The 16,760-nt window shown below is 40.7% G+C and overlaps 1 gene segment (V, D, J or C); it reads right to left on the reverse strand.

Moving 5' to 3' along the window:
• Positions 1 to 704: 704 nt before the first annotated feature.
• Positions 705 to 1,249, reverse strand: LOC113899552. The segment is given in 2 exon segments: positions 705 to 1,036; positions 1,198 to 1,249. Coding segments are annotated over 2 exon segments (384 nt in total).
• Between the last annotated feature and the right edge of the window lie 15,511 nt (positions 1,250 to 16,760).

Consider the following 16,760-nt stretch of genomic DNA (forward strand, 5'->3'; position numbering starts at 1 on the left):
ATTTTCTTATATTTGGCATGTAATTTGTATAATCAGAAAAATATGCTGTTTTCAAAGCACAATATTTTTAAAATCTATTCATAATAAGGATTGTGATATTGATAACAGGGGGAGTATTTATAGAAGAGGAGTCTGAATGGCAAAATGTAAATTTGGTCTTATAATTTAAAAATAAATCAGTAAATTACTAACTCTCTTCAAGAATTCAGTAAGCAACAGGTATCCAACAACATGTTCTAACCCTCTCTAGCTACCCTTGAGCCTAATATGCTTATCCAATGCTTTTTATGGCTTCCCTGATAACTCAGTTGGTAAAGAATTGCCTGCAATGCTGGAGATCCTGGTTTGATTCCTAGGTCTGGAAGATCCCCTGGAGAAGGGATAGGCTACCCATTCCAGTATTCTTGGGCTTCCCCTGTGGCTCAGCTGGTAAAGAATCTGCCTGCAATGTGGGAGACCTGGGTTTGATCCCTGCATTGGGAAGATCCCCTGGAGAAGGGAAAGGCTACCCATTCCAGTATTCTGGCCTGGAGAATTCCATGGACTGTATAGTCCATAGTGTAGCAAAGAGTTGGACACGACTGAGTGACTATCACTTTCTTTCACATGTTTTTTATGACTAGCACATCAGTTTCCACCTGCAGACAAACAATATAACATTTGTCATATTTGAAGGTTGCACCAAAGGAAGGGGGCTGCCCCAGTCACAGGTTTGAGTACAGACAGAAGATGCCTGGGAAGCACTGTGTACTTGCTGCACAGAAATAGACAGCTGAGTCTCCAGCTTCAGTGGTTGCGATGTGCAGGGAGAGACGTTTGGCTGTCTTATTCAATAAAACAGTCAGTCTCTGGTCTTCCTCTTTGGCCTTATTTGAATGAATAGCTATAAGGAGCTGGGGACCTTTCCCAGGTTCTTGCTTATACCAAGGGAAGTAGTTTGAGTTACCATCTGTATAAGTACAGGTGATAAAAGTGCTGTTTCCCTCCTGGACACTCAGGGTAGGACTCTGCTCCACCTTGTTCCCAAGGCTGACACCTATGGAGAAAGTAGAAGTCAGAGAAAGGTTGTTAGATTATTTAGCTCTAGAGTTTACTTTTCCTTTTCTACAATAACTAGAAGAAATCTGAATAAAGCCAGTCTTGGCATCTAAAGAATATCTACTAATACACTCTATTTCCCTTAAACCCTCAACTCACAGTCCAGCTGCAGCCACAAGAATGTGATTAAAGGTCCAATGGGTATCTTCATTGTTTTTCCTATTTAGAATCAATTGTGGACCTGCAGTCTCCAGCCAGGAGAGCTGTTTCTGTTACCAAGTGATCCCTTCTTTTCTCTAGTGGTTTCTTTCATTGTCTACCCAGCCAATAAGAAAAAGGCTCTGCTTCTGCCCCAAGCCTACCTATCCATTCAGAACCCACTCAATGAACCCTCCACATGTCCTAATCAGCAGAGGTGTACCTCCATCTGGTGGTCACATCTCTACCTACTGAACTCTCTGGTTAAATGTCTTTCTCCTACCTGTGCCTATGAGGGACTCTGATGCATAAAAACAGCAAAGATCAAACAAATTTTGTCTTAGACTGAAAATTTAAATGTACAGTAAGAATGTAGAGATTAAAATTTACACCTCTGCACACAACTGAGTCATTTTTAATAAGTTAGAAGGAGGTAGATGCTGTTGCTCTTTATCCAATGATGGGCCTGATATTAGTTTTGAAATTAGAAAAGCACCATGATTCACTCTTAAACATAAAAATACAAAACTTTCCTTTTCAGCCTGTATACCATGCTCTTTTGTCTACTATGGGGAGAAAATCTTTCTAAAAGGAACATGTAAGCCAAAGAAGAGTATAAGAGAAAAAAGGTCATTTGATATTCTGAATGCCTATTATCTTAGATTGTGTTCCTCTAAGCTGGTCTTGCCTGTTAACTGTGACTGTAGTTAACAATACTGTACCTTTCATTTGAAAGTTACTCGGAGTGCAGACCTTAAATAACTCACCATAATAACAACAAGACAAAAACCCTGGTAATTATGTGCAGTGAAAGATGTGTTCACTAACCTTAGTAGTGTTATCATTTCAAAATATATACATATATCAAATCATTATATTAGACACCTCAAACTCACACATATCTTAAAATCAGTGAGTGACTCAGCCTTAGTGGAATTTCCTCCAGAGTATGAGTATGAGTCAATTCTACTGGCATGCTTCTGCTGCCTTGGCCATCGCTGGCTCAGAGTCTATATTCTATTATTTTTCTTCCAATCTCCACTACAATGTTGTTTCCCCAAGACAATGACATTGATATTTCCCCAATAAAATATTCTTTCCCCAAGACATTTCCCCTTAACTTCTGTGAGCTTCCAGAATTATCTTCCTCTGCCAAAACCACTTTGATTACTTAGAACTTTCTGGTTACCTCTGTGAGAATAAATCCAAGAAAGTCTCAATATTGCCTGTGTCTTCTAGAGAAATAGTGCAAATAGAAGATTGACCCTAAAGAACCTGTCATAAGAAACGGTCCCTGGGCAACCAAGACTACCTCATTTCCAGAGGTAGAAGCCCCTCTCCTGTGATTTGGATTCTCTGGCCCTGTGGATTACAAAGAATAAATTAACCTCTGTTCCATATCTCATACCTTTAAAAATTTACACAGCTATGGTGAAGAATATCTACTCAATATATAAATATGTATATTTATTAAAATATGCAGGTTTTATGTGTGTTAAACTTTTTGCATTGCAGGCAGGTTATTTACCATCTGAGCCACCAGGGAAGCCCAGGTAATACACAAAGTTTGGAACAATTTTTTATGTGACATTCTTAATTCATCAAAGACTAATTTCCACTTCTCTTCTGGATTTAGAAAGCAATTATTGCTTGTTATAAATTCCCTGGAGGCTCAAACAGTATAGAATCCGCCTGCAATGTGGGAGACCCGGGTTTGATCCCCGGGTTAGGAAGATCCCTGGGAGAAGAGAATGGCAACCCACTCCAATATTCTTGCCTGGAAAAATCCCATGAACAGAGGAACCTGGCAGGCTACAGTCCATGGGGCCGCAAAGAGTCAGACATGACCGAGCAACTAACACTACTATAAAGAATTGTGGAGAGCACTGGTGTTCTTTACTTATAAGTAATCTCACTCAGGCCTCCTATTTTAGTGCCCACCACAAACCTTCAACCCATACATACACAGGCACTCGCAAGAGCAACACCATCTTTCTCAACTATTCAAAGATAACTGGCCCTTCTTTTTTAAACTCTTCCATAGCACACATTGTGACACCTCTTGCACTAAACCTAGGTTTCTTCTTTGTCTAGTCTGTAACACAAGCTTTAATTCTTCCTTACACTTCTCACCTTCTGAAATATTTTTGACATCACTATGTGCTGTGATCTCCTTATCTATTCTTTTTGTGATTGCAGGTTTATACCCTTTCTGATTTCTTTACTATCTTAGAGATAAATGTATTATTAATCTACTATGTTCATACAAATTTCAGAGAAAACATTTTATTGCACAACATTTTGTATTGTTTAAAGTATACTTTGACAAGCATTTTATTTATAGAACTTCAAAAATAAAATTTGCATTTAAACCAATCTAATAAAAAATTAGCTAGATTTAAACCAACAATGCATAACTAATATATACTAGATTTAAACCAACAGTGCATAACAAAAATATATTAATGTTATGACTACAGCTCATTCATAAAGCCTACAAATACAGCCTTTGAAAAAAGTAGAACAAAATTTTAATGAAGGTGGAAGGATGAAGCACAGAAAAATATTTTAGAAGAATCAGGCATTTCAAGGTCAATAACATTTTTAATCATTCTTACCATAATAGTCACTGCAGAACCAGAAAACATATGTTGTTCACTTCTGTGCTTAAAACTTTCTCCCAAACAACAAAAGTACTCTAGTGTGCCAATAAACAGATGTTAATTAAATAGGATTGCACCAATATTTGAAAAGACCAGCAGTATATTTGCAGTGCAATACAGAGATTGATTGCTCTATTATTTTTTCAATACACCATCTTCTCTCACTTCCTTATCTCTCACAATTTCAAGATTGTTACAAAATACTCAATATTTTGCAAAAATCTATAAGGGAAAATCTGAAAAACTATACATATACTATGTGTATACATATTATACTCACATACATAACAATTACTTTGCTGTACACCTGACACTAACACAACATTGTATATCAACTATGCTTCAGTTTAAAATTAAAAGTTTTTAAAAGGTCATGATTTTTGGAGGCTGTAGCTCTCCTATTTGGAGAAGGCAATGGCAACCCACTCCAGGACTCTTGCCTGGAAAATCCGATGGACCGAGGAGCCTGGTAAGCTGCAGTCCATGGGGTCGCTAAGAGTCGGACATGACTGAGCGGCTTCACTTTCACTTTTCACTTTCAGGCATTGGAGAAGGCAATGGCAACCCACTCCAGTGTTCTTGCCTGGAGAATCCCAGGGACGGGGGAGCCCGGTGGGCTGCCGTCTATGGGGTCTCACAGAGTTGGACACGACTGAAGTGACCTGGCAGCGGCAGCAGCAGCAGCAGCAGCAGCAGCAGCTCTCCTATTACTTCTCCTGCATGCTCTGTCAGGAAGACACTGTGCAAATCACCCCTTCTCTGGTGCACTCTGGCTCAGTATATTGTATACAGTATAAAGTATATTGTATACTGAAAGTATAATAAAACTCAGTAAAGCAAAACCCATCAAGTTGGCCTGGAACAACCTGCAGGGCATGGATTTTGACTGCAAGGATGAGCAAGGGACTATTGCATTGTTTATGTGGTTTAACCTTGAAATTACTTTGGTCTTTGATAAGGAACCATTGGTGTCAGACAGTTTTTAGCTTCACTAATAAGATGTTGTGTAAAGGGAAAGTTCCCCAGTGATGCAGTGGTAAAGAATCTGCCTGCAATGCAGCAGACCCAGGCTAGATCTCTGGGTCAGGAAGATCCCCTGGAGGAGGGCATGGCAACCCACTCCAGTATTCTTGCCTGAAAAGTTCCATGGACAGAGGAGCCTGGAGGGCTACAGTCCATGGGGTCCCAAAGAGCCGGACATAACTGAAGTGACTGAGTACTTACACAAGGGAAATGTTTACTTCTTGTTCTTATGTTCTAGACATTGGTATGATTTTTGTATCAACCAGAGACTGAGTGACAAACCACCATAAACTCTGCTGGGACCAGAGGGCATCAGAGACACACAGCAGCCAGGGCCCATTGCTGCTCAGAGTTTGTGCTCAGCTCCCCCTGCTGTTTCCATCACTGTGTCACTCAGGGCACAGTAGTACACAGCTGAGTCTGACTCTTGGCCTGAGGCTTTCTCCAAGTGGAAGGAGGTAGTTTCTGTATTATATGTGGCTTCAAAACCTTTGTTGGTTCCCTTGTCGTTGGCCTTCATGGCTTTCAGGAGGAGCTGTGGACCTTCTCCAGGATATTGGACATACCAGAAAAGATTAGGGTACCCAGAGGTTGAATAAGTGCAGTTTATAGTCACAGAAGTCCCTTCTGAACGACTCACTTGGCCATCCATCTGGGTCACTGAGTTTCCATGGGTTTGTCCTGGGCAAATTATAAAAAAAAAAATTCTGTGTCACCTTGGGCATATTTTTCTAGGATAAAATTATGGTTAAAGATTTTGCTGACATAATAGAAGGAAGAATCCATGTTTTAAGAGGCATTTTACTTACCCAGCATTAAGAGTATCACAGTCACTAAGCCTGGAGAAGAGCTCATCTCTGGAGTGTCACCTGAATAAAGTTCTTGACTTTTAAGAGGAAGAAAGGTTGAAATCACAATGAAGTGACAAATCGAAGCCTGCATTTCACACAGGAAATGTGTTGGTGTCAGGAAGCTGCACCCTCTCGTGGACAGAGAGAGGAATGGGATGTGTATAACCTAGTCTCCCAAACATGTTCTCATCCCCAGCTTTATTTTTGAGACATATACCAGTCTTCGGGGCTTCCCTTGTAGCTCAGTCGGTAAAAATCCCCTTGCAGTGCAGGAGACCCGGGTTCAATCCATGGGGAAGATTCCAACCCATTTCCTTGGAAAAGGAAATGGCAACCCATTCCAGAATCCTTGCCTGGAAAATCTCACGGACAGAGGAGCCTGGTGGGCTGCAGTCCATGGGGTCGCAAAGATTTGGGCACGACTGAGCGACTAACAGTAACACTATACCCGTCTTCAGATGGCACTTGGAAATCTGAACAAGTTGCTGTAAACTCTTAGGTCTGTTTTGTTGTTAGGCCTCTACCTGACAGAAGTCCTTTAACAGAACATCCCTAGGGTATGTCTGTAACTGAAAAGATACCAATTTCCTTGAGCGTGTTAAAACAGTCCTTTACATCGTCATGTATTCCGTGTGAGCTAGTCATAATTCATCAAATACCAGAAAAGTGTTTGGGGTTGAACTTAGAAGAAGTAATAAAAAACCAAGTAATTACTGAGTGATTCTTTACTTTTTGACACTGTACTCTAATATGTAGAGCAGTCAACTGAGATTTATTACATCACAAAATATCTGTCCAATTAAACAAAAATGATGAATAAACAATCTTTGAGGAATCACTACTTTTTGAAATGCACTGTTTCCTTGGTTGGTTGGTTTAGTCTCTAAGTCTTGTCCAACTCTTGCAACCACATGGACTGTAGCCTGCAAGGCTCCTCTGCCCATGGGACTCTCCGGGCAAGAATACTGGAGTGGGTTGCCATTTCCTTCTCCAATGCATAAAAGTGAAAAGTGAAAAGTGAAAGTGAAGTCGTATTAGTCGTGTCCGACTCTGAGCGACCCCATGGACTGTAGCCTACCAGGCTCCTCCATCCATGGGAGTTTCCAGGCAAGAGTACTGGAGTGGGTTGCCATTTCCTTCTCTAGGTGACCCCATATACCTACAAAGGACTATAATTGCAATATTATTGACAGTAATGAAACTTTTTCTCTGCATATGTATGTTAAAAGTAAGGTCATGCTCTAGGAATATTATTCAACACATGGCAAATAACAAAGACCCCTGGCTTATTATTCTACCTCTTGATACAGTATCCAAAGTTTATCAGCCTTGTCACAAAATAACAGCAGCCTCAGATAAATTGGTTGAAGTGTTATCAAATCTTGCTCTAGCAGCTTCATTAAATCTGATGGTACCACTTGCAGTACAAACCGCTCTACTCTCTGAGTTATACACTATAACTCTCTGAAAACACCCAACACTTTCATGTCAGTTGGATGAATAAATATGAAATATTATTAATTTCTTCTCCCATTATTCAACTGTAATATATTTCTAAATAAAAGGACACTCATGATTGCACTCCTGTCATTCAAGAAGTGTGCGTGTCCAGAACAGATCTTTTGGACATTCTCATAAAAAATTCTTCATTAATAAGTATTTAACCTTAAAAACTGAAAGGGACAATACCAGGCTGTTTATGCATTATTACTCCAGACCCCTTTATAAAACTCAATCCTTAGGGGAAGTATAATTAATTCAAGTAGCTGAACTTGTGCATTGCTCTTGGGCAAGTCAATTTACAAAAAGAAATTGTATTCAGTGTTAGTCAGTAGGTTTGGAATGCCATTCATAGCTTCCAAATACAATGGAGACAACGAGATATCCTAACTCTCTGATGTTTCTTAGTCTTGGTATATGTCTTATGTACTCCAGTTAAAATGAACACTAAATACATGAATTATTTGATGTCATCATGCTACTCAAAGAAATTTTGTCATAAAGACAAAGTCTCTCAGCATGAAAGACTCTGCAGAGTATGGGGTAAAAATGATCAAGCAGATTATCACATTAAACATAATTTTCTGAGTAAAGTCCTTATGCAAGAACCTCTTCTAAAACATAAAGGCAAATCCACAGAAAGGCTCAAAAGTTCCATCTATGTTCAGAATGCCAGACCCTGATTTTGTAAAGAATGACTAGGAATGATTGATTTGTTTCATCCATGAGGACAAACTATATCAAAGCCAAGACAGGAATCTGGTGAAGCTAAATGATCGCCATTGAACTCTTACTAAATCCTTGACATATGGCATTAGGGAAATATTGGCTGCAACATTTAAAAAAATATTGTAGGACATTTTCTAGATTGGTAGATATTGGGGTCAGCTCACGCATTTCACAAAATCCCATAAAATTTGTGAAAGTCGAATATGAACTAGAATACTTTACCAAGGAAATAATTGAGTATTTCCAAAAGAAATTTAAACAATTTCACATCTCCATGGGTTATGAGTATGTACTAGTAACAGTATTTTTATTCTTCACATGGATTGAAGCAATCATTTGATAAAGCACAGCACTCACCATAATTAAAAATGAACTTGATATGGTGTTTACTACCTGTGTCATTTCAAATTGTATCTATATAAGGAAGCAGTTTCTCTGAGACAGTTATAAAAAGTTTTGCCCTCACTCAGAAATTTTACTACTCTTATTGTCCCCCTACCTTCTGAAGAAGTGGAAAGAACAAATGGAATATTAGAACTGAAATGAATTACAGTATCAGACACCCTTGAATTACTGTGGCCTAATACATTATTAATCAGTCTTGGCCCCGATGGCCCTTTCTTCCCTCACAAAGTCACACGTTGTCTCACTACCAGCTGGTCCCTGATATGCCCAGGTAACTCACAAGGGCCCAAACCACACATATTCCAATCTTTCACCAACTGAACTAAATAAATAAACTCATTATAGTCAGTCTTTTCATCACAGGCACAGGTTGATTTCCTAGCCTTTCATTTAATCAGCTTTTTCATGACAACCTGGGTGACCAGGTGCTGCCAAAATATCCAGAGAAAAACTACCATTGAACTTGTGGAAATGACTTTAACATGTTCTATTTGTTATCAAGACTGGAAAAGGTCAGTTTTCATTCCAATCCCAAAGAAAGGCAATGCCAAAGAATGCTCAAACTACTGCACAATTGCACTCATCTCACACGCTAGTAAAGTAATGCTCAAAATTCTCCAAGCCAGGCTTCAGCAATATGTGAACCATGAACTTCCTGATATTCAAGCTGCTTTTAGAAAAGGCAGAGGAACCAGAGATCAAATTGCCAACATCTGCTGGATCATGAAAAAAGCAAGAGAGTTCCAGAAAAACATCTATTTCTGCTTTATTGACTATGCCAAAGCCTTTGACTGTATGGATCACAAAAAACTGTGGAAAATTCTGAAAGAGATGGGAATACCAGACCACCTGATCTGCCTCTTGAGAAATTTGTATGCAGGTCAGGAAGCAACAGTTAGAACTGGACGTGGAACAACAGACTGGTTCCAAATAGGAAAAGGAGTTCGTCAAGGCTGTATATTGTCACCCTGTTTATTTAACTTCTATACAGAGTACATCATAAGAAATGCTGGACTGAAAGAAGCACAAGCTGGAATCAAGGTTTCCAGGAGAAATATCAATAACCTCAGATATGCAGATGACACCACCCTTATGGCAGAAAGTGAAGAGGAACTAAAAAGCCTCTTGATGAAAGTGAAAGAGGAGAGTGAAAAAGTTGGCTTAAAGCTCAACATTCAGAAAACGAAGACCATGGCATCCGGTCCCATCCCTTCATGGGAAATAAATGGGGAAGCAGTGGAAACAGTGTCAGACTTTATTTTGGGGGGCTTCAAAATCACTGCAGATGGTGAATGCAGCCATGAAATTAAAAGACGCTTACTCATTGGAAGGAAAGTTATGACCAACGTAGATAGCATATTCAAATGCAGAGACATTACTTTGCCAGCAAAGATCTGTCTAGTCAAGGCTATGGTTTTGCCATTGGTCATGTATGGATGTGAGAGTTGGACTGTGAAGAAAGCTTAGCGCTGAAGAATTGATGCTTTTGAACTGCAGTGTTGGAGAAGACTCTTGAGAGTCCCTTGGACTGCAAGGAGGTCCAACTAGTCCATTCTGAAGGAGATCAGCCCTGGGATGTCTTTGGAAGGAATGATGCTAAAGCTGAAACTCCAGTACTTTGGCCACCTCATGCGAAGGGTTGACTCATTGGAAAAGACTCTGATGCTGGGAGGGATTGGGGCCAAGAGGAGAAGGGGACGATAGAGGATGAGATGGCTGGATGGCATCACTGAATTGATGGATGTGAGTCTTAGTGAGCTCTGGGAGTTGGTGATGGACAGCAAGGCCTGGCGTGCTGTGATTCATGGGGTCGCAAAGAGTAGGACATGACTGAGTGACTGATCTGATCTAATCTGATCTGATTTGTTATCAGTTCAGCAGGTGAAGTACAAGAAATTGATTGTTCATCACATGTGTACCAACTACTATAACATCAGTTCAGTTCAGTTCAGTTCAGTTCAGTTCACTCTCTCAGTCATGTCTGACTCTTTGTGACCCTATGAACCGCAGCACACCAGGCCTCCCTGTCCATCACCAACTCCCTGAGTTCGCCCAAACCCATGTCCATCGAGTTGGTGATGCCATCCAACCATCTCATCCTCTGTCATCCCCTTCTCCTCCTGGTGATTGCAGCCATGAAATTAAAAGACACTTACTCCTTGGAAGGAAAGTTATGACCATCCTAGACAGCATATTGAAAAGCAGAGACATTACTTTGCCAACAAAGGTCTGTCTAGTCAAGGCTATGGTTTTTCCAGTGGTCATGTATGGATGTGAGAGTTGGACTGTGAAGAAAGCTGAGTGCCGAAGAATTGATGCTTTTGAACTGTGGTGTTGGAGAAGACTCTTGAGAGTCCCTTGGACTGCAAGGAGATCCAACCAGTCCATCCTAAAGGAGACCAGTCCTGTGTGTTCATTGGAAGGACTGATGTTGAAGCTCATGTTGGCCACCTGATGTGCAGAGCTGACTCATTTGAAAAGACCCTGATCCTGGGAAAGATTGAAGGCAGGAGGAGAAGGGGACGACAGATGATGAGATGCTTGGATGGCATCAGCAACTCAATGGACATGGATTTGGATGGACTCTGGGAGTTGGTGATGGACACGGAGGCCTGGCGTTCATGGGGTCGCAAAGAGTCAGACACGACTGAGCGACTGAACTGAACTGAACTGTACTGAACCTGCCCTTTGGAACTCAGGGAAGGGGATTCAGAAAGTCTTTTGTGCCCGGAGCCTCACAGGGTCTTGATTGGTTTCAGTCTTCTGTTCACAAAATGAGTAATGACAGAATATGGCTTAATTTGTTAATATCATCATCGTTATCTCTTTGTCATAATCATCTTTTGTTTTGTGTTCAGTTTAGAAGTCTCAAATTTTTGGACTATTTTTTCATCTAAAGGAATATACATTTTATATTTAGGAGAAATATTTTAAAAGAGAGAGAAATGCATTTAACCTTGTGTAGTTCTCATCCTGTTCTGCCTTAGTCACAAAAAACTGGGCAGAATCAATTTCTTGCTTAAAAAAAAGTGTCAACTACAAACTGGCACTTATGAAGAGCATTGCCAACGACTGAACAACAAAGTCATTTGCCATCTACCTCTATGGAGATTGAACCCCATGCTGCTATATATAGCTGTTGTCTTTCAACAATCCCTGAGGGAGTTCAGGGTGAAGTGAGGCAGTCTGTGCTCCAGGGATTCTGGTGGGACAGGTCTTTAGATAGTTGGATGTTTTTAGGAACAGATTTTGTGATCTCAATCCTTGCATCTCTTCATATCTAGAGAAGCCCTAAACCCTTCATGGAGACATCAGATCCTCATGACTAACAAAACACCTTTTGTAAATTGAGTGCTTCATGGTATTGAACTCCTCCTTCACCAAAACCTTATATATTGACTTTCCCGCACTGCCACTTTGGAGAGGTCTCTCAGAGCTATCTGAGATGCTACCTCGTGGGCTGCAGCCCTCATTCTGCCCCAAATAAAACTTAACTCACAACTCTCAAGTTGTACATCCTTTTTTAGTCAACACAAGCAAAATGAAAAACGTTTCAAGTTCTCAGGTATTTTTAGGCATATTTTGTTTGTTTTGTACTCTGAAAAATTAGACTGTTTGAAATTCAGTGCTAATACAAGCTTGAGAAATCATGTATTTAAGCCTATGGGGGAACAAATCTTGCCACCTCTAAGTATATATATCTCATTGGCTTGAGATTTACTTTGGACTAATTGCTTTTAAGAAACAGAAGTCTCATTAAGTCTTTCTTTTAAATCTCCTTCTTATCTGCCTCAAAGAATGTAGATCATCAGAAATGAAGCAAATTTGCTGTATCCTCCCAGGTTCTTCTGGCTGGTCTAAGAATTAAACTGACATGAGACAAATTAACAGGAGAAAATCAAACAGAAGTTTAATAAAGAAAGAATTAAATAAAGGAATTTATTTAAAGAATTTAAATAATAAAGAATTTTTATTTAAATAATAAAGAAATTTAAAGAATTAAATAATAAAGGAAGAGACCTAGGAGAACCGAGTAAAATGGCAGAGACTATCATCTTAGATATGGTCTTCAACTAAAGACAGAAGAGGATGTTGAGGGTGGTGATTTGGGACTTCAAAAGGGCAGATGGCAATTCACATGCAGATGGAAAACAAATTTTGATAAACAAATGTTTGCTGGGCCATGTAGAGACAATGGGACACAGAGAGGAACTTTAACAAATAGACTTTTCTTGGTTCCTGTCTACACACTATTTCATACTATAATTATCTATGGTGATGGCTTCCTTCCTGGAACAGGTCCTCTATTTACATTTTAGGCAATTAAGGGAGAGATGAAAAATTCTTCAGGAGTCTTTTGGGCTTTCAGAATAACTAACCTGAATTAATCCTCATGCCAAAGATACATTTTCAGGTGGCAAATTTTGTTCCCCTGTGAGATAAAAGGCCTGGAAGGGCCAGAAAGAGCACTATCACCAGAGACATCTACAAAGAATGTGGACTAGCTGTGCTGGAGAAAACTTGGCAGGGCCTGGAGACCAAAGTCCTCCCTGTTTCCCCAACTCACACAGTCAGTATCAGCAACGCTGAGACTATAAAATGGACCCCCCTATATGTGGTTAATCCAGTGCTCTATCTCACACCCTTTGGCCCTTTAAGTAACTCTCATTTTGTTTTCTAAGTTTTTGTGGGTTACACAGGCAGCAGTTCTGTTTGCTGTGAGTGGTTGGCAGGGCTTGGGTATAGGCGGCGGATGGCAGGGCCCTGCTGAGCGTCTGCTACAATACAGAGGTAGGTGGCTGCAATGCAGGCTGGGAGGCTGTGATATAAAAGGAGCTCTGTCTGAGTCTGGTGTCAGAGATCACCCTCAGTCTTCTGTTTCTCACACTCATTTTCATGTATTAGGATCAAGACTACCAAGCCTCTTCCCAAATCTTGTCGGTACCACTGTCAGGATACTGGAGAATAATTTGTTCAGTTACAGGTCACAATGGCCTTTTCACCCTCCTGAAAACCCAGGGGCTAGGGATTCTGTTCCATCTTTTGGCTGCTCATCCCTAGACAGAAACACTAAGCCAGATACAGGAGGTTGACACTAACACTCTTAAGAGCCATATTTTCTTCCCACAACCCCAGGTATAACCAAAGATGAAGCAGAGTGGATCCTGATCCTCCTTACTCCATCCTGTAGGCTGTGGATCTCTTTGTCTTCATCACCAGGAAGCCTCCAACTCACAGTCCACTAGAAGCCACAAAATCACTAAAAACTCCCAGGAACTGTAGCATTCTTCTCCCCATCTGTGGCTTGAAAGGTGGACTCAGCCTCCTCAGTCAGAGAGCTACTGTCTTTAGTTTGGCAAGTATTACTGGTTTCTTCTATTGGAGGAAGTCTCCACCTCCTACCCAACTAATCCATGACAAGCCTATTCAGTCCTTTACATACACACATTGACCTAAATCAACTCAAAAAATGGGCCAAAGAACTAAATAGACATTTCTCCAAAGAAGATATACAAATGGCTAACAAACACATGAAAAGATGCTCAACATCACTCATTATAAGAGAAATGCAAATCAAAATCACTATGAGGTACCATTTCACGCCAGTCAGAATGGCTGCGATCCAAAAGTCTACAAGCAATAAATGCTGGAGAGGGTGTGGAGAAAAGGGAACTCTCTTACACTGTTGGTGGGAATGTAAACTAGTACAGCCACTATGGAGAACAGTGTGGAGATTCCTTAAAAAACTGGAAATAGAACTGCCTTATGATCCAGCAATCCCACTGCTGGGCATACACACTGAGGAAACCAGAAGGGAAAGAGACACGTGTACCCCAATGTTCATCACAGCACTGTTTATAATAGCCAGGACATGGAAGCAACCTAGATGCCCATCAGCAGATGAACGGATAAGAAAGCTGTGGTACATAAACACAATGGAGTATTACTTAGCCATTAAAAAGAATACATTTGAATCAGTTTTAATGAAATGGATGAAACTGGAACCTATTATACAGAGTGAAGTAAGCCAGAAAGAAAAACACCAATACAGTATACTATCACATATATATGGAATTTAGAAAGATGGTAACAATAACCCTGTGTACGAGACAGCAAAAGAGACACTGATGTATAGATCAGTCTTATGGACTCTGTGGGAGAGGGAGAGGGTGGGGAGATTTGGGAGAATGGCATTGAAACACGTATAATATCATGTATGAAACAAGTCACCAGTCCAGGTTCGATGCACGATACTGGATGCTTGGGGCTGGTGCACTGGGATGACCCAGAGGGAGGGTATGGGGAGGGAGGAGGGAGGAGGGTTCAGGATGGGGAACACAGGTATACCTGTGGCGGATTCATTTCGATATTTGGCAAAACTAATACAATATTGTAAAGTTTAAAAATAAAATAAAATTAAAAACAAATAAAGTGAACTTTCTCTCAAATCTGAGAAAGAATCTGAAAAAAATAGGAAACCCTGCCATCTTGTGTTCAGCAGGTTTTTACAAAATGTAATGTGCTCTAGAGAGGGCTTCCCTGGTGGCTCAGACTGTAAAGAATCTGCCTGCAAGAAGGAGACCCAGGTTCAGTCCCTGGGTTGGGAAGATCCCCTGGAGAAAGGAATGGCCAGCCACTCCAGTATGTGTTCTAGAACAGTGCTTCTCAAATTTACTACGCATACAAAACACCTAAAGATTTTGCCAAGATGCAAATTCTGTTCCATTAGGACTGGGATAGGACTGGATAGTCTAAGTTTCTAACAAACTTACTGGTGATGTTGGTGCTGCTGGTCCTCAGATCACACTTTAAGTAGCAAGTCTAGAACAATGTTTGTTGAGCCTCAGTAAATGCAAACTGAATTTTTAGTATTAGGTTTGGGCTTCCCTGAGAGCTCAGCTGGTAAAGAATCTGTCTGCAGTGCAAGAGACCCTGGTTAGATTCCTGGGTCAGGAGGATGCCCTGGAGAAGGGATAGGCTACCCACTCCAGTATTCTTTGGCTTCCCTGGTGGCTCAGACAGTAAAGAATCTGCCTGCAGTGCCAGAAATCTGGGTTTGATCCCTGGGTTGGAAAGATCCCCTGGAGGAGGACATGGCAACCCACTCCACTGTTTTTGCTTGGAAAATCTCCATGGACAGAGGAGCCTGGTGGGCTACAGTGCATGGGGCAACAAAGAGTCAGACACAACTGAGTGGTTTTCACTTTCACTTTTTTCACTTTCAAGTTTGATACAGGACAAATGATAAGGCTTCCCAAGGTCTCCATGCCATTGCCCAGACTGTTCTGCTGTTCCCATGACAGTTATCAGAGGATTTCATGAGCTCCAGATAATGTAAATGTAGAAGAATGCATGACTGAATTCTAGGAAACCTCAGCTCCAAGGATTGAATCTCCTCTCTTCATCCCCATTTGCCTCCCCACAGGTAGGAAATGTACTGCTTTGCCTTCAAAATTTCTTTCTTCTTAATCTTGTTGTGCTAGCATAAGTAAATGGTTAACATCCAACGATAATTCAAATCAGTGATGTTTCTCAGTTCATACAGAATGCTCTCTGACAGGTCCTATAAATTTTTTTAATTAATTTATTTATTTTGCTTTTTTTTATTTTTTGGAGGCTAATTACTTTACACTATTGCATTGGTTTGCCATACATTGACATGAATCTGCCATGGGTGTACATGTGTTCCCCATTCTGAACCCTCCTTCGACCTCCCTCCCCATACCATCCCTCTGGGTCATCCCAGTGCACCACCCCGAGCACCCTGTATCATGCATCGAACCTGGACTGGTGATTCGTTTCACATATGATAATTTACATGTTTCAATGCCATTCTCCCATATCATCCTGCCCTCGCCCTCTCCCACAGAGTCCAAAGGACTGTTCAATACATCTGTGTCATCTAGACGTCTAGGTTGCTTCCATGACCTGGCTATTATAAACAGGGCTACAATGAACATTGGAGTACACCTGTCTCTTTTGATTCTGGTTTCCTCAGTGTGTATGCCTAGCAGTGAAATTGCTGGGTCATATGGCAGTTCTATTTCCAGTTTTTTAAGGAATCCCCACACTGTTCTCCATAGTGGCTGTACTAGTTTGCATTCCCACCAATAGTGTAAGAGGGTTCCCTTTTCTCCACACCCTCTCCAGCATTTATTGCTTGTAGACTTTTGGATCGCAGCCATTCTGACTGGCGTGAAATGGTACCTCATAGTGATTTTGATTTGCATTTCTCTTATAATGAGTGATGTTGAGCATCTTTTCAGGTGTTTGTTAGCCATCTGTATGTCTTCTTTGGAGAAATGTCTGTTTGGTTCTTTGGCCCACTTTTTGATTGGGTCATTTATTTTTC

The sequence above is a fragment of the Bos indicus x Bos taurus genome, chromosome 10 (genome assembly GCF_003369695.1).
Source record: "Bos indicus x Bos taurus breed Angus x Brahman F1 hybrid chromosome 10, Bos_hybrid_MaternalHap_v2.0, whole genome shotgun sequence".
Lineage (NCBI taxonomy): Eukaryota > Metazoa > Chordata > Mammalia > Artiodactyla > Bovidae > Bos > Bos indicus x Bos taurus.